At 43.4% G+C, this 23,315-nt stretch overlaps 1 protein-coding gene across 5 annotated transcripts in view; it reads right to left on the bottom strand.

Annotated features, from left to right (window-relative positions):
• unc5a (unc-5 netrin receptor A) overlaps window positions 1-23,315 on the bottom strand; it is a 120,297-nt gene that overhangs the window by 45,459 nt on the left and 51,523 nt on the right. For all 5 annotated transcript variants that reach the window (XM_031857731.1, XM_031857732.1, XM_031857733.1 and 2 more), the window contains exon 2: window positions 14,520-14,732. In XM_031857731.1, the coding sequence (XP_031713591.1) occupies window positions 14,520-14,732 (213 nt within the window). The remainder of the gene's footprint in view (window positions 1-14,519; window positions 14,733-23,315) is intronic.

Below are 23,315 nucleotides of genomic sequence, written 5' to 3'. Positions count from 1 at the left end.
ACACACACACACACACACACACACACACACACACACACACACACACACACACACCTGTGTTCACTCATGACTAAGTCAAGTGGAGTTAAATGTATGTGGAGCGACGGCCTGAGCCACACGGACAGTTATATTTCCTGAGGAGATACGTTTCATGTCAGAGGTGGGAAGGACCAACAGATTTACTTTAATTACTTGACTCATGAAGAGCTATTTTCATGCAATATACACACAGTTATGCTATGTTGCTTGCTGCATTATTAATGCACTAACTTAATCTTCCTGTAGCCTACAACAAAAAGCTCCCTGCAATGTTCCTCATGGCAACATGTTGATTCTCCCCCCCCCCAAGTTATGTTAATCTTGGCGAGCTCAACATGTCAGGGAACAAATCCCTCACTGCTTCTTGTAAAGATTAACTGTTGTAAGTGCACAGTAATAATTACAGACTGGACAATCCCCCCCCCCCCCCCCCGCCCCAATTTGAAAATGACTCCCTTCATGTTCTTTGATTCATTTCCCTCTAAATATACAAAGTTCTGTTACTCAACAATGTATCTGTAAAGCAGACGAAAAGCATGCAGGGCTTGTATCTAAAAGGAGCATCCGTAAAAGCATCCGGGCTGTGCACTCTTAGACTCACCAAAGCAAACACGCTGTTCTGCCCCGAGACTTCTTGACTTTTAACAAACGAAACCAAAGGAAGAGAAAAAAAAGACTGGAAGAGATGCAGAGTGGCTGAGTTCATGAATTAACTGACCGTACTATTGTATGATGGAGCTTGGTGCATAGTCTCCAGGCAATGGAGTACAATAAAATCTATTACTAGATCCACTGGCACGCACACACGCACACGCACACACACACACACACACACACACGCACACACAGGACGCACCAACATTTAATGTACTGGGCTATATTCTAATCTGTGGCAAAGGCAAGATTATTTACACATACGCTCCATTTGGATGTAAAAAAACAAAAGCACTTACAGTAAAAAAAAAGGAAAAAGTTGCACTGTGAGAGACAAGAGCACAGACATCCATGTGTGTGTGTGCGTGTGCGTGTGTGGGTAGGATGAATTTCCCCTTGAGCCAACAGGGGCTCAACACACACAGGGTAAACATCATTGGTCTCAATCCCGGGTGAGTCGATATTGGGCTTGTCTGAGCGCAGGACTTTATTTTTCTCTCCCTCACTCTTGTTTTCGCAGGCTGTGACCTCAATTCCATAGAGGTCATTTGCTTATCAAAGGCAAGGACTGGAACCTGCAGGTCCTGAGTGTGTGTTCATTGTGTCCAAGGAAATTCAATTAGGCGGCATCCCTACCGTGTGTGTGGCTGGGATTCATCAGTGGATGTAGGGGGATTAGGGTTGGGTCTACATCAGGGGAATGCACCATTTCAAGGGGGAGAGTTCACAATGGTCGAGGGGAGACATCACAGATGAATGCTTTTAAGAATGCACCGTCTGCACATCTTGGCAACCAGTCAAAAGCATGCTCTAAGTGTTTCATTTCCTCCTGTGGTATCCTCTTTGTACAGGCTGGCATCAGTGTCATCTCCAGCATCATGAGCGCAGCACTCCTTTTCAAAGAAGCCACAATGCCCTCTTCCTCAGACCAATTACTTTGCCTTTAATACACCAAAGAAATCCTGACAACAAACCAAGCTGTCAAAAAAAAGAACTTTGGACAACTGCCAGTCTACAAACACAGGTACATAACAACCTGTGCAGGTTATCCATGTGTAAATAATTCAAAGTTAACCCCAGGTCATAGAGCCAAGGGCATCGCTGCTTTATCATGAAGTATTCAGACTTCCATTACCATGTAAAGCAGTGGGGTGATGGTTGGCCCGTGCTACCTGACGCGGGGAGAGCTGACGATGGCAGGTGGCGCCATGAACGTCTGCCTCCTAACAAAGATGACGTGGCCTTCTGAGTGAAGCATGGCTCTATTAAACAGCAAGAGAGAGATGGCAGCAGCAGGAGGAGGAGGAGGGGAAGCAAAAATGTGGCCCGAGTTCATCGGGAATACAGTAGTCAGGCGTCCCGTTCAGGGATGTTGGTGAGGTTGCGACTCAAGTCACGGGACAGCGTTCTGGGTCAAGGCTCTGCCTCCGGTTATGACCAGTTTTTCAACAGCTTATTTTGATTGAGCTGTCCATTTTCCACAATGAATGCACGCTGCAAGGCCCCTGCTGATGCTCGCAATGTCGTTAGAGATTATTCATGGCTGACAAACAGGCGAGCAGGTAGTGCTCCAATCAATCCGGCTAGGTTCAGTCCAATGCCAATCCAAGGAGACTCAGGTCGGAGCGTCGATGGCGATGGCGTTATGTTTGTGCCTCGTTGCTGAGCCAACAATGGGAGATTTGGAGCACAGAAAAATACATGTTGAGTAAATAAAAATCTATTCTGTGCTCAATAAATTCATTTGCATGGTTGTTATGATCCATATTAACATGGAATAATAACCCACTTATTATTAATCATTTATTCAACGCTCAACTTTGCCTGACAAATCGCTCAACCTGTCGGAGAATACCAGAAGGTAAATTCTGCTGTTTCTTCTCCATAAGAAGACCAAAGGGAGCAATCTTACACATCATAATCAAATGGTGAAAACAGCAACAATAGCCTACGCCACAGTATCAGGTGTAAATAATAAGTCAAGATAAAAAATACTATCCATAATCCATATTTAAACAACTCTACTCTAGTCAGTTATCATTTTGTCATCGTGCTTCTGGGATGCTGTAGTTCTACTAGCGATCTAACAAACAGCCAATCAGAATTCCCAATCTTCTCTGTCTGTGAGGGGTAGTATGAGTGAAACTGAGTGGAAGGGGATATTATTTCATGTTAATATGGATAACAGCAAATATACATAATCATTTATTGACCCCAGAATAGATTTTTGTTTCGTCGACCTGAAATTGCTTTGCTTAAAATGCTTAAAATGTATCTTTAAAATATAATTCATGTGCTTTGAAAATATATTTTTCTGTCCTTCAAATCTCTCATTGCTGGCTCAGGAATATAACGCCATAGATCAGAGGCTAACATGCCTGTTTTGAAATTCTGCCTCTGTTACTAAGCGACTGCCAGTGCAGGTCTCTTTAACCCTCAACCCCCCACCCTGATTTTCTTGTAATTATGAGCCCTTCCAAATGATACAGATGAAAGGTAAGGCATTTTTTAAACTCTCTTTCTATGGACAGGAGCACTTTGTGAAATACGCTATTTGTTACACGTAACACAGCCATGGAGCATTTATATAAACTAAAGATAAAAACACGCTCACATGCACTAACATGCAGTAAATGGCCCACACGGCTGACCTGGCTGTGTCAACAAAGCACAGAGAAGCTCGGATGACAACACACACAGGAGGGAGAGGGACTTCATCCTTTGCTCAGGTAGACACTCCACTATATCTTTATAGTTGCTTGATGTATATTAATGCTCTGAGCATTGTATAGAGAGCCTCTAATGTCTGCAACTGTAATTTAAAGAGACTGTCTAAAAATATACATATTTACATATATACAAACAAGATCACAGCTCCCAACGTGCTCTAACATACAGGAGACGAACATTTAAAGGGTTGACAGTCGTGCACAGCAATATGTGAGGGGATTAGACTTTGAGCGGAAATCGTTTGAGCTCAGTGGTAATAACGAATAATGATGTACACACTTTGCATGCCCCGTGAGAATCTTTATTGTGCAAGAGATTTCACTGACACACACACCACACCAAGTCCACACAGGATATCACAACAATGCTCCGCGCACTCAACCTAAATGTTTTTCAGTTGCGCAGGTGTTCGCAGGTTTGGAACGTGATAATGAATCGATGCATACAACTTTAAAATAGCTTTAACGTGTCACAGAGTGCAGACATCTCAAGGCAGAAGTTAGAATCATGTCTTTATATACATGTTTCATATTTGTATTTGGTCCCTAGGCCACCATAGAAAAGCCACAACTGATAACATCAAATGGACATTAATTCAAAGCAATGGATTTTTCTATTTACATTGTCCCTCCATAATTAGTTTGCCCAACCTTTCCTTAATAGCACTGACACACACACACACACACACACACACACACACACACAGTGCTGTGATTTACCACAGTGCCGTTACCAAAGCACCCTCGTTGTAATTACTCTCCATCCAACACCGTCACCCTGATGATTGGCACGAGTAGAATGTTCTATGTGCCACAGTCTTCAGGCTGGGACGTGAAGGACCTGCTGCTTTATCTCCCACGCACACCTTGTCCTACCTCCAATGAGAACAAGTCAGAGGTGAAGGCCTTGAGCACTTTGCTTCTGCTTCCATTACATTCTGCAATCTGATAGAGCGTTACGCACATGAAAGCCCTGATAATTTGCTCCGGCTAACATGCTTCTCTTCCCCTTGTCTGACACGGCCTTTGACGCTGAAGTAAATAAGGAGAACTGCTCCAGGTAAGTCAGCACCGGCTCCCATCTGGTTGCCGAGTGCTCTGTGACACACAAATTGCATTAGGGTTGTCCCCTCTCTACCCACGATCGGTCGGTCCCTCCTGGGCCTTTGGCCGGCCGTGTTTAAGTTAGAAGGCAAAGGTTTTAGGTAATCCAATGATGCTGTGTGGGCGAAAGTAAATATTAGGCAAAACAACAAACAGCATTCAGGAAACAGCCTGGGGCAACACAGAGGCTACGAAAGTCTTTCTACAAAACAACAAGGATTTTCTACTTTTTTTTTTTTGAGGTACCAAAATTTACATTTGCACTTGTAATAAATTACGCAGTTTGTGGATGATGACTCAACTCATACAAAATGAACACGTCTGTTGTGATTAGCACTAATTATTTCTCTTGCCATTAGTAGCTGTGATTAAACCAATATCCTGTTCATCGCTTGTTTACTTCTAAACACCTTCTGATGGTAAGAAGTCCTCTGGTGAACATCAAGTGATAATATCTACATTCCTTTTGTAGATTTCTGCAAAATCTCAGAATATTTCAGCAACAAACCTTCGTTACGCTCCAATCTCCAGTTCCTGCCTTTGCAAAAAAATAAATATATATATATGTAGGCCCCCCGCCCCCCGAATCCAGAAGAAGAAAAGAGGAAGGCAAAAGAACTATTGAAACAATAACACTTGGGAAATATCCGCAACCTTAACCTGTAATCTGTTTGAATCCCCCCCCACGCCCCAGTGGTCATACGGTGTTGAGACCGCACGGTTCTCATTCCAGTGTGGACCACATTGTCGAGTCCAGAATCAACAACAATGCTACGCATGAGGGGTTGAAGTGCTGCAGACAGAACACGGACTGAGCCTTTAAATATTAATTTCTTTGTTCAAATGTGACAGTGTTAATTATTTATACCGTAGATGCAGGACAGAGCGTTGTGGGCTTCATAAATAACCTGACGGTAAAAACTGAGAAAGTGGAGTGAAAGTAAAGTGCGTACCCTTGAGCTCGGTTTGATATCAGAGGTACCAGATGCTTGGAGGTGGCGTTGGAATAACGTGCACAGATGCAGCAGAGATTATTCACTCGCTTAAAAATGATGATTCAAGAATCATGAAGGCAAGTGATGTGATGTACCAAAGATTTGGAAAGATCCCAACTGCAATTAATTTACATTTTTCATTACCGACTAATCTGATGGTTATGTTCCTGATTAAGTGATTCATAATTTATCCTCAGCCAAGGAGACAAATTTACATTCCTTTGTTCAACCAAAACCTAAAGTTTTCCGTAAAGTGACACAAAATAGCTTGCAGTGGAGGCGACTGTAACAGAAGGAAATTACTCAGTTGACACCAACAACATGTAAATAGGCGTTTTCTAAACACGGCTTCTTTTTCGAATGTGTACCTTGAATTGTCCTGTGATTGAATACGGAGACGGGAATCTCCGCCCCTTGACTGTCCTTTTAGATTCATGTTTGAGAGCTCTTAAAAAGACAGACAAAAGAAATCCCAAACCACTTCAGAAAACAAACTCTAAGTCTAAAACAATGCAAAATAATGAATTATTAATTTGAATTGCATAAAACCTAAAAATTGCTCCGTGATGGATCCCAGACCAGGTCCGCTGCTCTTGTTGTCAGCATGCCTCATTGAGCAAACGCTCCGATGAAGAAGGTTTTCTCAAACATGTGCGGCGTCGCCTCTGCATTGTCTTTTTGTGTGTGTTTGTGGTCAAGGCAGCGACCGCACGGTACTGAAGTCACCAGGGTTACACGTGGGCAGGAGCCTGCTGATGATTGACTCGGGCTTGTATTCCCTGAAACGTGAGCCACGACATAAACACAGTCCATCCACTGAATGCTACCTTGAGACTGTGTAGAATATACAATGTAGACTTTACAGGTTCATGCTTTCGGTAATAGAATCAGCATCCCGGCTGTTATTATGTGTGTTGCTTCCAGAGAAAATGTGATATTTTACACAGCACTTCATGAGGACACTGAAGCCATTCTTCTTCCCTCACAGCATAAACTAGTGTTTTCACAATGTCACCACGAACCCACACCCAGGACACCCTGCAGCTTTTGCTTTAAAAAGGAGTGAGTTGCTGTTTGTTGGAGGAGAGTGTAAAATACCTAAAGTGAAAGTCTCCTTGGGGCCAAGCACACAAAGCATTAACTGTCAGCCACTGAGTTCCTCTGCCTATCAAAAATCTCCATGGACTATTTAGCTGTCAGCTCCCTCACTACACCTCCCAGTTCCACTATGTTGAAAGGAATCTGAGCAGAGCAGGTGCTGATTGACACCACAAACTCCCACTCAGTCTCTCCCTGTCACCGTAGCTCGTCTCTCATTTCCATCGGGTGTGGAGGTAAGTCGGAAGATAAAAAAAATATATTGCAGTTAAAAGTGTAAAAGGAGAAAAATATCAAAGTGTATTGCTTATAATCAAAACAGCAAAGCAGGGAAGAAGTTTGCCGGCTCCTGTCTGCTCCATTCTGAATCCGACCGTGTTAAAACGTCCTCTTTTGAGGCACATTGTGGCATCCAAGCAAATTTGCAACTTTGGCCTCCATTTGCTCGGCACTAGAGCAGTACAAGTGGCCTGGGTAAAGCATGTGCTGCATTTCATTACAGCACACAGGCCGCATTTCATTCAGATGTCTCGGTTAGGGCACGAAAAAGCTTAGAAATAAGGTGAGACGGCTCCGAGCAAATATTTCCATGTAGCTCTGAGGACCAAGACGCTTTCCACAGAAGGTACACAGACTGCTGTGTGCCTTTGGAAATGAAGTTGAAAATGCATTTTACAAATTCTTATCACCCCTGCTGCAAAGCTGAAAAAAAATGTCGCAGAAAAGAAGCAACAAACTTTTATTATTTAAAAAAAAATGATGCACATGCAATTCCATGCACTGCACACTAACTACAAATGCAGGCTTGAAGGACTGTATCGATGACATGCCTTGTCTTTACCAAAATGGGGTAAATAGAAAACTTGGACTGTTGTAAAAGAAACAACCACTGATTAAAAGAATGCTGAATGCATTCCAACTTCCAGCAAGGGCACAGCTTTTGTGAGACTGACAATACAAAATGACTTTGGAGAAAGCCAAGCGCGGGGCTGACGCGGGATATGTTGTGCTGGGAGGACAAAGGCTGTGCGCGCGTGGGAGATTGGAACGCCAGCGTTGTTGTTTGACAAACGGTAATTATCTTTTTTTCTCCACTTTTGTTCCACTAATTGCAGTTAATTTTGAAATTCATTATTCCTGCATGTCAAGACCAACTTCAAAATGGAACAGACCGTGCAGCTACTCCAAATTTCAAAATAAAACAAAAACTCGGGAGTTGGCCTTTGTACGAGTCTATCGGCGAGATCAATCAGCACAGCTGGTTGGTTTTTAATTCTACCTGCCTCACTTTACTCCCGCTGCTCCAACAACAATTGCAGTTGTGTCAAGGCCAGACAAACACAGGCTTCAGTTAAATCCACATTGACTCACACTCCGAAGTGTCTTACTTTGCATTGCTGCACGCACACACACACACACACACACACACACTGTGCTGACCTGCCTGAGAAGCCTAACGGAACACGTCGGCAGATGTGTCACGGGAACAATTCACCTTGCCATCTGTTTCTCGGTGCTCCATCGCCAAATCCTTCCCTCTCTGTCTCACCATCAAGGACAGGATTAAATACAAGTCCTGTTATGGGGAAGCAGCTAATAATGCATTATCAATTAGTCCCCTTGGCTACTGATCGATGCTTAGCAGGTGGTACAAGGCCTTTTTGTTCATTTAGGATGATATTGTCCTCTTATTTCCTGCTGTTCATTAGATCCTGGCTTACGGGCCCATCAGGTTTTTGCCTAAATTGCAGCGTGGCCGTTCTTCAATATATATTAAAGATCGTGTTTAATCACTGTTGTGAGGCCCCAACGCTATTAGCAACACTTTGTCCTGAATTCACCGCAATTTGACAACAACAGAGTGACCATGAGCTGCTGGCTGTATTTTACTAAATACCATTCACGTAAAAAGAGACCTCCTGCACTGTTAGCTGTATCTGCATCCATGATGTTGACCTATACAGGCAATGTGTAGTACAGGGACAGAGGGAGGGGGGTGGAAGTTGGAGTCAGAGAGGTGATTGGCCGCTATAATACCATGGATAAGTAGATCATTTCAGCTAAGCCGAGCTTATCTCCCCCTTATATCAGAAATTAAATACGTCGTCACATTACAAGCCAGGATCTAGTCAATCGAAAAATACCTATTTTATGAAAAATGAATCCTTGCTTGTTTGCAGACGCAGGAGTTATGAGTTATATTCAGAAAGTGATAGACGGTTTTAAAAGATTTACGACGTCACACGCTGTATTTAGACTTCAAAGGATTGACAGAGGACAGGAGTCGGTGCTGATAAACCTGGAAGTTATAGAGAGGTGTTACATTCTCTTATAGGTAAATAAGTTGAATATTAAAGACTTACAGTGTTATAGAATATAGTGTTGATGACTCCACTTTAAACCATGAAAATTTCACTTTCACAGAGTACAAGGCAAATGTGTAGCATGCGATTATTTTCTCCATCTTCTTCTGCTTTCATTGTAGAAGTCTTGTCGACATCCGGTCCAATCAACAAAAGAAAACATAACCTCCCCGCATCTCTATCAGGCACTTGCCGAGGTTTATTGAAATAGGAGTGTGAAATGCATGTATTTTCCACCTGAGAGGGTTTGCTGCTGGGGTGACAATGCGACGCGCGTGAATCAAAATCGTTTCCATCAATGTTGGCAGATGAAATGCAAACACAATCAAATCAGCCTGGCCCATACAACAGTCCTCCCCTCAAATGCCAATCTCCCTTCTCCTCATCGTGTGTCTGATGAGAAATCATAGAGTGGGAGAATCTCCTAATCTATGCAAACACACTGTCAGCATTGATTTGCTCGGAGGGGATATGTCTTTATTAGGACTCGCCAGACGCCGTTTCTCCTGTTCTATAAAGGATGACCTGGGAAAGAGACCGGCCGGGGCTCTGGAAGCAGTCGCAGCCATAACAATTGAGATAAGTTACTGAGGACAGGTAATGTAATGAGAACCGATAGACTCGAGGATGGATCGATATCGGACATTGATACCAGGAGAGGAAGGACACATTGTGACGTCTTTTTTCCCTTTTCCATGTCGTAAGGAGCTTCTGAGACTGTGTGTAAGCGTGTTGTAAGCCCTGTGTGTAGGTATACTAGTGTGTGTGTGTGTGGTGGTGGTAGTAGAGGGGGGGTTCACAGAATACAAAGGGGTGTCGGTAACTAACTGTAACTGAGCAGTGCACACAGTCAGCCGGAGCAGCTCCTTTGTCTTTCCTGCACTGAATCAGTTTCAATAAACAGACCTGTCTGATGAGGGCGGAGGTCACGTCCTCCTGAGCCTCAAATACTGAGCAGTCTGACGGAAACATGTCTGCACGTCACACTCGGGTCAGTTATTAACGCGAGCCCTCCCAGTTACTTTGACGTTTGTCTGGGTCTGCTGGGAGTGAACATGGATGGCGGTAGTTGAATATCATTGACTCTACTGTGCTGCGCCGGACCAGTCTCGGATATTACTTCAACCCGAAAAGGTGAAGGGATTATTGATGACGGCTCCTGCTCTCTTTGACCAGTTTGTTTTCCACGTTTGATATCCTTTCGTGATGAAAACACAGAAGTCATTAGGATGTGTGAATGCCTCGACATCGTCATATATTTAGGTGTGTGTCTAGTTTTGACATCTCTCACTGCTTTTCGTATTTCTAACACAGGATTTTATCAGATGAAGCTATCTTTCATTAGCGTTCAGATAATAAAAATCTTTATGGTTACTTAAATCTTCTCTAAGCGGTTTCAGTTGATAATACCGTGCCGACAGAAGTCGCAGAGGTGTAGCACCCGCCCTTTAGTTCCCCCTCAGGTCAACACGGTTAACTCTGTTAGCACTGTTAGCAGCGAGCCACCGGCTAAGCCGTCGCCACGTTGAGAGCCATCGGAGGCAACAGATACTCTGAATGTCGTGTTGATCACCTTTAAAAAGATTATGAGCAGGAATTGCTATTCATATTTTGAATGCAAAGAGGATAGTATGGATATTATTTTCTATTAAAGTATCTTTATTGTGGTATTTATATATGTTGTTAAATAGTTAGAAAACATAAACATACCATCCTTTATGGCTAATTTAGTCAATTAAATACAACAAACTAATTCAAAAACAATAAAAGAAAAAGTCCAATATTGCCATAAAGCAGCTTAGTGAGTGAGTCTGATAAACACACCGATGTTAAAGGGATATACCTCGGCATAAACAATATGGTAGATAAATTGATATCTTCTTACAGTATATCATCAAATTGTAGAAATGAGGATGTAACACTTGTACTTTTTATCTTTTGTCAAACGTAACGTGTTCCGCCCCTTCTATCAATGCTGTGACTCATCTTTATCTTTGACACTGGAAGCATCTTGAAGTGAGAAAGAGATTTTCTGTACGCTGCTCCGTCTGCCGTTACTGTTGATCTAAAATTGCTAAATTTAGTCTCCCTTCGTGAATGTAAATCATTGCTGCAGAAACTGGGTGCTCTCTCTTCAGCTGCTGCTGTTTTTGGGTTTTTCTCAATGTGTTCGTCTCGGTTATTGTTTTGTATCAGTCTTAGTTATTTTTTTAGTTATTTGACATCAGCTCTTGGGTTGATTTAAGGTCTTTTTCATGGTTGTATTAGAAATATTAATCATGATTTTATAATTGCATTTCTAATTAATTCAGATTTTGTTGCATACATTTTATTATTTATTTTTATTTTTCAGTCTTAAATTTTAGATATTTTAATCTTAATGAGGCTTTCCTGATTAATTAAAAGATTAAATATAAAATAAATACTCTTTAACACTTATTTTGCCCCGACACATTTAAGTGATGGTTATAGAGATGCAGCTTCAGGGTTTGTGAAACCTTTACAAAAACAGAAACACGTTTTCTTCGTGTTGACATTTACATCTCCTCATACATACCAACAATGTATTTTGATGTATCAGACGTCTGCCTCTCTCTGCCTAATCACGCACTGTGTGCTTCACTGTTGATGGTCCACTCATCCATCAGAGTGAAGGAAGGAGAGAAGAGCAGAGCAAATGTGAAAACCATCTCCTGCACTGACTCTTGACTCCGATGTGTCTACATGCTGTTTCAATTATTTGACTGTTGGAATTAAAAGCATTAACTTCAACGACAGCTCATCTGTAATTTACACAACAAAGGAATGATGATCCTCATCGGTGTGAACGCACCAGTCAATGAGGAGCTTTTTGTTGGTTGGTCACATGGGTGCATAGCATTAACACATTTGTCATTTTTTAATCGAGTAACAAAAAAAAAGCATGGGTCCTGCTTAGTGGGGAGCATGAGCAGAGACGACCACTCGGGGACATGTGGGACACTTCTCAAAGTCTCTTTTGGAGAAATGGGCTATTTTGAGAAGGTGATTTTCCAACCGCTGCACTAGAAATTGTCAATCAATTTTTGTCAACTTGGGTAAGTCTCCAAACTCCTCGTTCCTCCTCCCTCAAGGCGTGATGTTGATATCGGGCAGCTTCTGGTGCGACAGAAGTCCTGGTTGCTTGGCAACAGGTACAAGTTTAGAGTCCAGTGTGACTGTGACGACCAGGGTGAGAGAACAGCCTGGACTGCACACACACACACACACACACACACACACACACACGCACACACACACACACACACACACACACACAGCTGCATGTGTTGGATGTGTGCGACTCACATGTTTCTTGGAGGAAGGAGGATTAGAGGGAGCCATCAGTAAACTCCTCAGGGCAGTGCTGACATTAAACAGCACAAGTGTTTGAGAGATCGATGTGGGTACCTTGGAGCAGCCATAATTCTGGACAACCACTTGTCCTTCATCGCTGCACAGCCCCACATATATGACACATTCATCATCAAAGAGGTGTGTGTGGGGGTGGGGGGGGGGGGGGGGATGTGGAGAGCTGTGAGGAGGCCTTGCAAACTTCCCAGGGTTTCCAAAGATGGAGCCCCTCCGCTGCAGCAGGGGTCTGTGGCACCCGGCACGACAGTTTTGTTTCATAGACAAATAAATGCCGACTATAACGGCTCATAACCACATGGCAAATGGTCCATCATCATTAAATGTCGGCACATTAACATTGCATTGTGATGTTCCCATAAACTCTGCAGTTTATGGGGCGCAGCGTGTTCTTTATACTGACGATTCATGTCATCGTATCAAAGTTAGGCAGCCGACTCCACAAAGTCACGACGTCTCGAGCCACAAGCAACGCGTAGATCATGCAACGTTCGGTAAACGGGTTACTCAGGGAAACCAGGTTACGCGGGTAATCACAGATTCTGAACTGAGTTGCTGCTGCAGGTCAGTAATCACATCTCTCCCCGACCCCCGAGACGCTGCCTCTTTTCCTTTTCCTTTGATTGCGCGTCTGCGTGGAGAAGACAGTGAAGTGAGAAGACAGGCAGAGTGGAACTTTCCCTCACAGTGCAAATATTTCGGAATTTAAAAAAAAAAGTCAAATGTTCAGCACGTGCGTACATATAAAAAGACGATTAGAAACCCGGTACACGGAGGAACCAAATCTCCAAAACCCCAGATTTTCTCTTTTACATTGTTTATGAAAACAGCTTACTGGAGGAAGCAGAAAAGTAATCAAGTAATGATGTACTGTCCCTGTATGTCACACTTGGCTTTACACTCGAGGCTAGTAGACTTTTGACTAATTATTTAAAAGAGTCATTAGCCAAAAACCCGAGAAGGATTGTTGATATTGGCAACATTTAATTTCTATCACTTCTCTCTACAACAGTGAGAAACTCTGTGAAAATAACTGTTAATGAAAAACACAAGAAGGACGACAGCGTTAGTAACTGTTCAAATTGTATCAGCGTTGACTCACTCACATTTCCTTCTCAATGATCCACAAGCGCTCCCTTCTGTGTGCACTTTCTATTCACAAAACAGGAGCTACAATTAATTCCTAATACTTTTTTTTGGCCATTATCTACCAGAGCCCGACTTCAAAATGACTCTGGCATTCACAACTGTGCCAAATACACAAGGTAAAACAAATCCACAGATGGAAACTCAGTCCTATTTTACTGCCTTGTAACTTCTGTTACACTGGAGCTGTTTCTTTGTAGAAGTTAAAATCCCTCACCACGGTGTGTTTATTAGACAAAAAAAGAGCCGGCGCAGGAGTGAGCATGCACACCAATCAAAGTTTCAGTGCCGGAGAATATTTGATCAGAAATCCTCACCTACAAAAAAAAGCGTCAGATTGAATCGACACTTAGAGTCGGTTCGCCCCACGACATTTCACAATTCATGCCCACGTTTATATTGGAAACTGTGTGTCTGTCTCTCTGTGTAGTTCTTATGTTGTTGTGTCTATTATGTTCTTTATGGATGTGTGTTTGTTGTGTCGGGCTACAAATCAGAATGTAGTCATTTGCATGTGTGCGCGCGTTCCTGTCATTTGCACGTTTCTCGTTCCCAATCAGTTGTCAGACTGTGAATGGGTGGTTTTGAATTTGCAGATGGCTGCTGAATCACACCACATCAGTGTCATGGGTGTTTGTGACACTGATGGCGGAGGCGGGGGGACTGCAGCACAACAGAGAGAAAAACAAACAGGTCTCCAAGGTGATCGCAAAGATTTCTGAGACTGAAACCATTATGCCTATTATGAGACTGGCAGGCTAAATAGGCTGGAGGATGAGCCAAGAGCCTGATGGAGCACAGTAATCACTGGCAAATTGCAAACCTTAGTTTCAGATGCAAACACTTTGCATAATGTATCTATGGAGCTGCACATGTCACAGCGAAACAAACAGGTGAAAAGACTACTTATCTCAGCTGACAAAATGCCCAGAGAGAGCTCAATTTGAGAGGAAATTTAGAGGAAATGAATTATTCAGACGGACAGTTAGTGTTGCATGTACCTGTGGCCGGGTCAACGGTCCGCTCGATCAAGTGGTCGTCCTGATGAACCCACTCGCCGTTGCACTTGAAGTAGATCTGCGTGGCCGGGGTGGAGCGGCAGGTCAGCGTCACCGGCTTGTTCTTCACGATAAACTCGTCCTCCGGCTCCACCAGGAAGTGAGGTAGCAGGTCCGAGAAGGAGGCAGGAAGTGTTGCTGTGGCGTGCTCGGACCCTTCAGAGAATTAAAGAAGAAGAAGAAGAAAAAAAAGGGATTTTTAGAGGGATGCCAAACCCGAAATGCTTTCAAGCTTTCAAGTTGTCATGAAATGCAGCAGGCGCCAAAAATATCTAATGCAGAGACTCGGTGTCCTTGGTGAATCGCAACTCATGCATATGGATGTGAACGAGGCAGAAAAAGACAGAGACAGATGGACAGACAGTGGAAAAAAAGAGAATGTATGGAGAAAATTTGGCAGAGACAGAGCTTGGCCTTGTGCTTGCTCTTGGCTGGGTCAGGGAGGATAGCGGAGTCCGGGTCTTCACTTCAGCTCTTAATCACCGCCCTTTAACATCACCGCTGATGGACTGGCGGCCGTAAATCCCGTCTCAGCGACTAGGCTACTTCACACCGTGTTATACGGCTCTTCAACCAGGACTCTAACTCTAGCCACATTAGGCAAGACAGGGCAAGAGGCAGGGGAGGTTAAAGATGACTGACATCTAGACAGACAGTTATCTCAAAAATCACTTATACAGTAGAGTCTGTATTATTCTTTAAGAACCATATGACGTATAGGAGATGTGGAAGAAGAAGAAGAAGAGGGAAGATACACCTCTACCGAGCTGAGATACAGGCGCTGCCCTTCAGGAGGACAACGCTGCGATTTACAGCAAACTTTTTACGCTCGTTGAAAAAAATGCTCAACTCAAACGCTGAATGACACAACGGAGCAGACAGCGCACACGTCCTTCCTCCACGAGCGCAGCTCCTCTCTCTAAACATATTAGCTGAGTGCGAGGTACGGCGAGAGGACGCAGAACGGAGTGGAAAGAGGAAAATAACCTCTTTACAACACCGACACTCAGGGGAGGCCAGTAAATCCAAAAATAAAATCCCTTTTAAAAGAGGGGTAATATTAATTTACTGCCCTGAATCTAATATGGCTGACAGATCAGGCATTAACAACCTTCTCCATCACTCCCTGTGTGGCAGGAGAGGACGGTAGTACACATCTCTCATAATGAAACGGCAACACCCATGCTGACCTTTCTCTCCTCTCATCCTCTCCTCCCTTCGTTCATCCTCGCAGCTTGCTGATGCCCAGCTCCGGGATAATACCACGTTTGCGTCACAAACACCAATCTTTGGATAAAGACGTTATCTGCCAGTTCCTCCCCCACTGCACAGTGCACATTATATTAATGTCTCTCTTTCTTCTCCTATTTCATTTTTACCCCCCCCCGTGTGCTGAGTTGCTAATTTATCAGGATGAGATAGTGAAGCATGCCACTGCTGCTGCCGCTGAACCCCATTAATGTTTCGTGTACATGTTTAACTCTTAATGAAAACTAAATGTTCTGTGTCCAATGAACGACATACATCACTTGCTGACACTTTCCCCCCTTTTCCAATCATGTTTTCTATTTTGCAACACATTTGCAGGGAAAGAAAATGTCATTAATATGGCAGCTCCCTATTCAGGAGCACATTATTTACTTTGTAAGGCAGTGTGTGTTTCTTGTCTCCTGGTGTGGAGGGAAAGGCCACAGTTCAACATGAATGGTGAGTATAATTGCTCTAACGGAGAGCCAAAACTTTGCTAATAAACAGCGTGGGACCAGCAGGTCAGGTTGTTTGAAAGTGTGCTGGTCCTAATGACGGCGGCTTCTTCTAATGGGCCGGCTTCCAGCTTTGTGACCACAGCCATTAGCCGGCCGGGCTGACCCTCTGTACTCCCCGCAGACACGAGACGACAGCTCCCTAAAACAGTGGGCGAGACTCGCCCCACACCTGCCAGGTTAATCATCTCATAGACGAAAGATGATGTTGAAACAGAGAGCGAACCAAAAGCCGCCCGAGACGCCGGCGAGTCGTGAGAGCAGCTTGATGAGCTCCTGATGCCGTTAACTCACCGCCACGTTCAACGTGAACTCTCGACTTTTGACGATGTTTGTGTGTGTTTGTGTGTGTCACAAGGGGGTAGGGGTTAGTCTTCCGTTTTAGTACGTGCACTTCAGGTTAATGAGGTTAAACACGTAATTTCTTTAGAGAAGTAAATTGTCATTTTATGGGAGGGCATTCTAGTCACGCACTGCTTTATATCAAACCCTTAATGGAGGGCTGATGCGTAGTAAATTGGCTTAGATTATTGTCACGACACAATGTACTTCAAAGTCAACTTGCGTACGCGCAGACACGCAGACGGGGAGTATCAGCCACTTAACAGACTTGTTGCGGGTCAGTGCACAAATCAAATGGACATACTGCAGCAGTGTGGGCCCGGCATTAGATTCCACTGAATGTGATTGGCCAAAGCCGCCATTAATTGCCAAATGCATCCGAGTCCATTGCCAGATCATTGAGTACACACACAAACATCAAACACACGATGCTTAACGTCTCCCTTGCTGATCGTTGGGCCAATGAAGATGATTGAATTGATACATCATGCTGAATGTGTTGCTGGGGCCCCGTAACCGTTACATAGCTAGCAAACATTACCATAAAAAAAAAAAGAAAGATTGAATGATTCTTGTACTTTTTGAAAGAGCCGCATCAGGTTGTGACCCGATATTTGGTCTGCAGCTGCTATTCTCTCGAGAGACGATTCATTATCATTCAACTGACCTAAAACACACACACACACACACACACACACACACACACACATACGCAGGAACACAACAGGGGTGCACCAGCTGTCAGTGTGCTGAGCCGTGATGTCCAGGGCAGTTTTCCTGCTGCACACAGACCCCCATGTCTCATGTGTCCAGCTGACCACGTCAGGGATGGAGCACGTCCACAGGAGGACGTGCAGCCGGAGACACTCGAAATACATATTCAATATTTATAAAAGAAATACATAATAAAGAAAAATGGAAAGTTATATTCCTGTAACCAATGTAACCATATATGCACACACCACTGCATTTAAAAAAAAGCATGCGGGGTTAGATTTTCACAAATGTTGCATCTTTGTGAACGTCTTTTGTTACCGTCTATCTTCAATATTTTGTAATGATTTTTACTTTGATGTCACTTATTGTATCACTTCCCAGGGGTATGTCTCCGTAATCCTATTTTGAAAAGAAATTCTTCTCACCTCTCCTCTACTCGTGTCAGCCTGCCCCGTACTGTCGACTCGTGTTATAAACGTTGGTAAAATAAGTATTTATTTTTTAATTTCCCTCCTTGTTATCTACTTGGAGAACAGAATCGCTGAAAGCACCACAGCATGAGGATGTCAGCAGGGAGAAAACCCATAGCTAGTGTTCCTCCCTCATGGCACCAACACATCGTGCCCTTTGGAGCCAATTACAATTTTTTTTTTAATTTTTTTTTTTTTTTACAACGCCATGTCCCTGAAGAAAAGCATCATTGAGCAATCACTGAGCATCATTTACATCACAGTGATGAACAGCAGCTATAACAAGTGTTTTATGACACCATCAGCACCTTACAACGTCCTCTGAAATGAATTCAATTAAAATCACTATCCAGAATATTAAACCATTTCATGTTGAGCTGCCATTAACAACAAAGCCCAGATCAGATTTGTCACAACCACTCTGTCGGTTGGCGTATTTCTTCGCAGTGCTCGGGTTTGCTGAAGTGGCTTACTGGATGCTTTTATACCATTAAGTATCTTCATTTGATAATGACTGTAAATATAATGTATGTATATTAGGTCTCGGTGTACAAGAGCGCTGTTCAGGTGGTTGCTTTCGATGAGCCTCAGACAACATTAACATTGATCAAACACGGGGAAAGAAGCCGAAATAGAACCAGGGAAAAAAAACAACCTCCATCCACCATCATATATAATCCGGAGCACGGCTGACTGATGTATGTTTGTCCCTAGATGACAAATATTTACTCCTCCACATGTCTGCCATTCAGAATACATTTTTCAATGAGACAACCATGCTTCAACAAGCACTCCTTCAACCACACACATGCTCTCTGTCAAACACACACACACACACACAGGCTCCTGTATATTGTACAGGCGCGTACACATATGTGGAGCTAAAGCACACACACACACACACACACACACACACACACGAAGCTAAACAAGCATGTACGCAAAATAAAGACTGCAAGCATGCAAAAAAAAAAGAGGAAAAAGCTGCTCACAAACAGCTTTGTCTTTCTACCGATCAATGAGAGACGCAGAATTATGCATGCAAACAAAAAAAATGTTCAATGTTCAAACACCAACAAATTCAGATACCCTCCAATATCCCTGGTTATTAAGGTTAGTCTGGAAAACAATCAATCGCTGGCAGAGAAATAAACAGGGAGGAGAGAAGGCACCCATGGCAGCCCAGAGTTCATCACATCACGTTTGTATCAGCGTTGAAGGGTGCAGAGAGACTTAAGAGAAGGAAAGAAACAATTCCGCGATGAAGGACAGAAGGAGGGGTGGGGGCTGGGAGGACAGGGCTGAATAAGTACATGCCGTGCATGACGTTGTTACAATCTTCTCCTATTTAAATGAATAGAAAATTGGCTGCTAAGCATCCATATTGATGCAGGGCTGTACATCTGTGTGCATATTTTAATTCATGATACTAACATCGCGTTGTCTCCGCCGTTCCCTGGCGACAATATTTCCATGAGAGATGCGCTTCTGAAGCTGGGGTCAACTCGTCAACTTTGAGAATTGCCATCAAAAGCCGGCGACATAAATCATCTCTACGGGAACAGGCTGCACTTTGAATGATTAAATGCTGCTTTTTTTTGAGTGATGTTGTTCAACAAAAGGAAAAAAATGTGAGAGCTGTTAGTTGTGTAAATACGATGCATAGCAACACCATTAATGAGCCTTACACCTTTGAACAGGCGCTTACACATCTGCTGATTCCGGTTTGTTGAATTTCATTTATTCATTTTTTTTCTTCCTGTCATCTATTTGAAGTGACACCTCAGCAGGGGGGTCCAAGCAGGGAAGAAACTTTGTGCCGTGCACCTTTGCCACCGGCGCCGACACTCCCCGACACCTTCGCTTGCCTTTCAAGGCAAGACGGCGTCTTCAAAAGGCACATTTGCCTTGAAACCGATGAGACCATTTTAAGCTGCTGTCAACGCAAAAGAGCTGACATTTTGAGAACTGTGCTTAAGTGACAAGAGGCTGCCCGTGTGTGTGAGCATATCCGTCTGTGCAAATGTGCATGTTTGTGCAAATGTGTGGCACTAGATGTGATGTTTAACGAGATCAGCAGCTGGGAGGAACTTCATTCGTGTACATAACGGCAAAAACAGAAAAGAGAGACGTTTATCTTTTTGTTTAATATAAATGGCTGTAGGGACGGCCCTGTGATTCAGAAACCGCATTTCTATTCTTAGAAGGATCATTAACACCGTGCGAACTAAGAGTCTCCAGATTGGCAGAAAGATTCATATTCATCAGTCAAGTGCGACAGCTGATCGTTTTTGTCGCCATCCACTTCCAGATGTTTCACGAGCCAGTTTCATGGCTGAATCGGCCTCTCGAACAATCAGTTTTCTAAAGCAGTGCTTTAATCTCCGGCTGTGATTCCGCGTCCTGCACTATACACTATAGCTTGGGTGTTTATTCACGTTTCATACATGCTGTCCTCTTTCATTACACATTTTAAGGCCTTCCAAATTAAGTACGAGAGCGTTTAGCCGCTTCATGGGGAAATAAAACTTTTCATGGCCTCATATTAAACAGCATCTCCTAAAGAGATGAAGAGCTTATTTTAAAATGCATAGTTCAAACCCAGAGCATGACGAAGATCAAGCTGCATTATCAGTCAGAAATGTGCTGCTCTTTGGCCGTCTGTGTCTGAATAATCTCTAATTCAAAAGCAGAGAAGTGGCAGAGGACAAATCATTAAGACGCTTCCATAACCGTCTCTGCTTTGCAAAGCTTTTGGTTTATTTCATGTTTATTTCACCCTCAGTGCATGAGGTCACGTCAACCAAGCAAAAATATTCAGCTGAAAAACAAACAAAACCCAAAGATCCCTCTGCAGGAGTCCTCAAACATGAATCAAGAGGCTCCAGAATATTTTGAGGAATTCACAAAGCACAGCAAAGCCTGCGCAGACATGAAAAACACTTGATGGATTTAGCTCGTTTTGGAGGTAGATTCAAAATGCCGTGCTGTGTCAAAACTTGGGATGTAAATGCCTCAGATGCTTCAAAGCGTCACCTGTTTGGAGGTTCAGTCTATATGTTTTTTTTTCCCCAAAAGAGTCAGAGAGATTTAAACACATTTTGACTTAATAACTTAACACAATCCTCAGAAGGAACTGAAGGCAACCTGAGCTGCCAGGAGGGACCGGCGTAGTCGCGGTCTTTGGCATCCAAGACACGCACACGCTCATGGATTTGTCGTCCCCTTGCGCTTAGCCGGAAACGAGGTTATCCAGAAGCAAGTTGATTACACATCTCAACGCAGGCATGGGAAGAAACGGAAACAGCAGACAGAGAGGAAAAGGAGGAATTCTTAAATCTTTGAAATGGATGTAAGGAAATAACAGGCGGATGGAGGAAGGGGGAAAGACCAGAGACAATTTAGATTACCAAATTAATCCTTTAATTACCGGATGTGCCTCGAAAATGAGGTTTCGCACACTGCATTTTACAACAATTGGAGAAACTGCAGAAAGCGAGGAGGCAGACTGCCACTGCAATGTCACTATCCCATGTAATCTATATCGTTTGCGATTCTGGAAATACTCAACAAAACACTACAAATTGCAATTGGTACTTGGGAGAGCTTTGCAATTAGATGAAGCAGGTTCTCTTTCAGCTGGCCTCGCAGCGCACAGTATGCCAAGCGTCCACACAGAAAACACACCGTCGCCTTAGAGACCGTCCAAAAAAAATAAATAAAAGGTTCAATTTGGCCACATGACAAACCAGCCGAGTGTATAACTGCTGATATCGGCAGAAGTATTTCAGTCTGTTCCAAAAGGCTTTTGACACAAACCGTTGTAAACGCGAGGCCCCCTGCGACACTTGTCAACCTGCCTACTCCTTTCCTCATCACCCTCCTCCTCGTCTGATCGTTCACCCTCCTCCTGGTGAAGACCCGGGTGGGAAAGAAATGGGGGATGACTGGCACTCTAATTAGTGTGACGGAGCATGGAGGCTCCTCAGCATCAGACAGAGAATTACAACACAACACGAAGATATGATCCATAACAAGGCTGAGATAAAGCATCACCTGTTCAACCTTAATTACTCCAACAGTGTGCCCGCACTTCCAATTTAACAAACCGCCAGCACTCACTGTAGCAGCGTCGGTGCGCTCGCTGACAGTGTAGTGTAAAGATCAGGTAAACGCAGTACAGAGGTGAGATCTCACTGGATGAGAACTTTAAAAACGCAGAACTTGCATTCAGCATTTTTTTCAACGCCGAATGCTTTCTTTGACCTGGAACACAAGTCGGTTAGCTCCACAAAACTAATTTGTATATTACTGTGGCTAAGTGGAGAGCAGGGCCGTCCTTCAATCAGAGGATCGGCGGTTCGATCCCCGGCTCCGCTAGTCGCATGTCGATGTGTCCTTGAGCAAGACACTTAACCCCAAAATTGCTCCCGTAGCTGTGCCTACGGTGTAGAAACATGATAGAATCTGAATTGTAAGTCGCTTTGGATAAAAGCTAAATGACTGTAATGTATATAAACCACCTCAGTTAGCATGCTAGTATTGCTAATTAGCATGAAATGCAAAGTATGGTTGATAGGAATTACATTAGTATTTAAGGAATAAACCAAATATAAAAGAGATTTTGTTTAATCAATCATGGCACTAGAGGAAAAGTCAGGGGACCTCCAAAGTCATTAGCATTCATTCTCTGGGCACCTTGAACGTCTGCACACAGTTTGATGGCAGTCCATCCAATGGTAGATATTTCAGTCTGGACCAAAGTAGTGGATTAACCAACCAACAGACATCGCCATCGCCCTCCCCAAATCAATACCGCTAGCGTGGCTACAAAATGTGTTTGAGCCATAAAAAATACAAATAGAAATATTACATGTCTTTGATTTCCAACATCTGCTCTATTCCAGAGACTAACATCAGATCTCCATAATCCATAAATGTGAAGAGAATAATGAATGCTGCCACCGTTACGAAGGCAGACATGTGGCAGCAGCAGCATTACCAACAGACGGAAGTGTGCATCACAATGTCCCACGTTAACGAGTGGCAAAGACTCGGATCCAGAGCCTCTGGACGTGAAAGAGAAATATAACAGGGAATTATATAGTTATATAGATAGGTGTCAACCTGACAAGAAATAAAAGACAGAGCTGGTTATCTGATACTTTTCCCTGAGAAGCACACCAAAAGCACACCTGAACTCCACGCGTGTTTAGAGTATCAGTCGACGGCATGAAGCAGCGAGCAGAGGGCGGAAACTCATTTCAGTCCGAACTGATTTCTGATTATTTTCTCCATTTTTATTTATTCACTTTTTTTTGTCAGCTCCTTCCAGTCCTCCCGACATGACGACCGAAAGCAACGACACACTTGCGACTGTGATTTAGCAACGCATGAATACAAATCGGTTTCGGAAGAAGCACATCTTTCATTACTCAAAACACCCC

Source organism: Anarrhichthys ocellatus, unplaced genomic scaffold (assembly GCF_004355925.1).
Source record: "Anarrhichthys ocellatus isolate YVR2014 unplaced genomic scaffold, GSC_Weel_1.0 scaffold19, whole genome shotgun sequence".
NCBI classification, from domain to species: domain Eukaryota; kingdom Metazoa; phylum Chordata; class Actinopteri; order Perciformes; family Anarhichadidae; genus Anarrhichthys; species Anarrhichthys ocellatus.
Note: the sequence above shows the minus strand (reverse complement) of the source record. Positions and strands in the feature narration are given on the sequence as shown.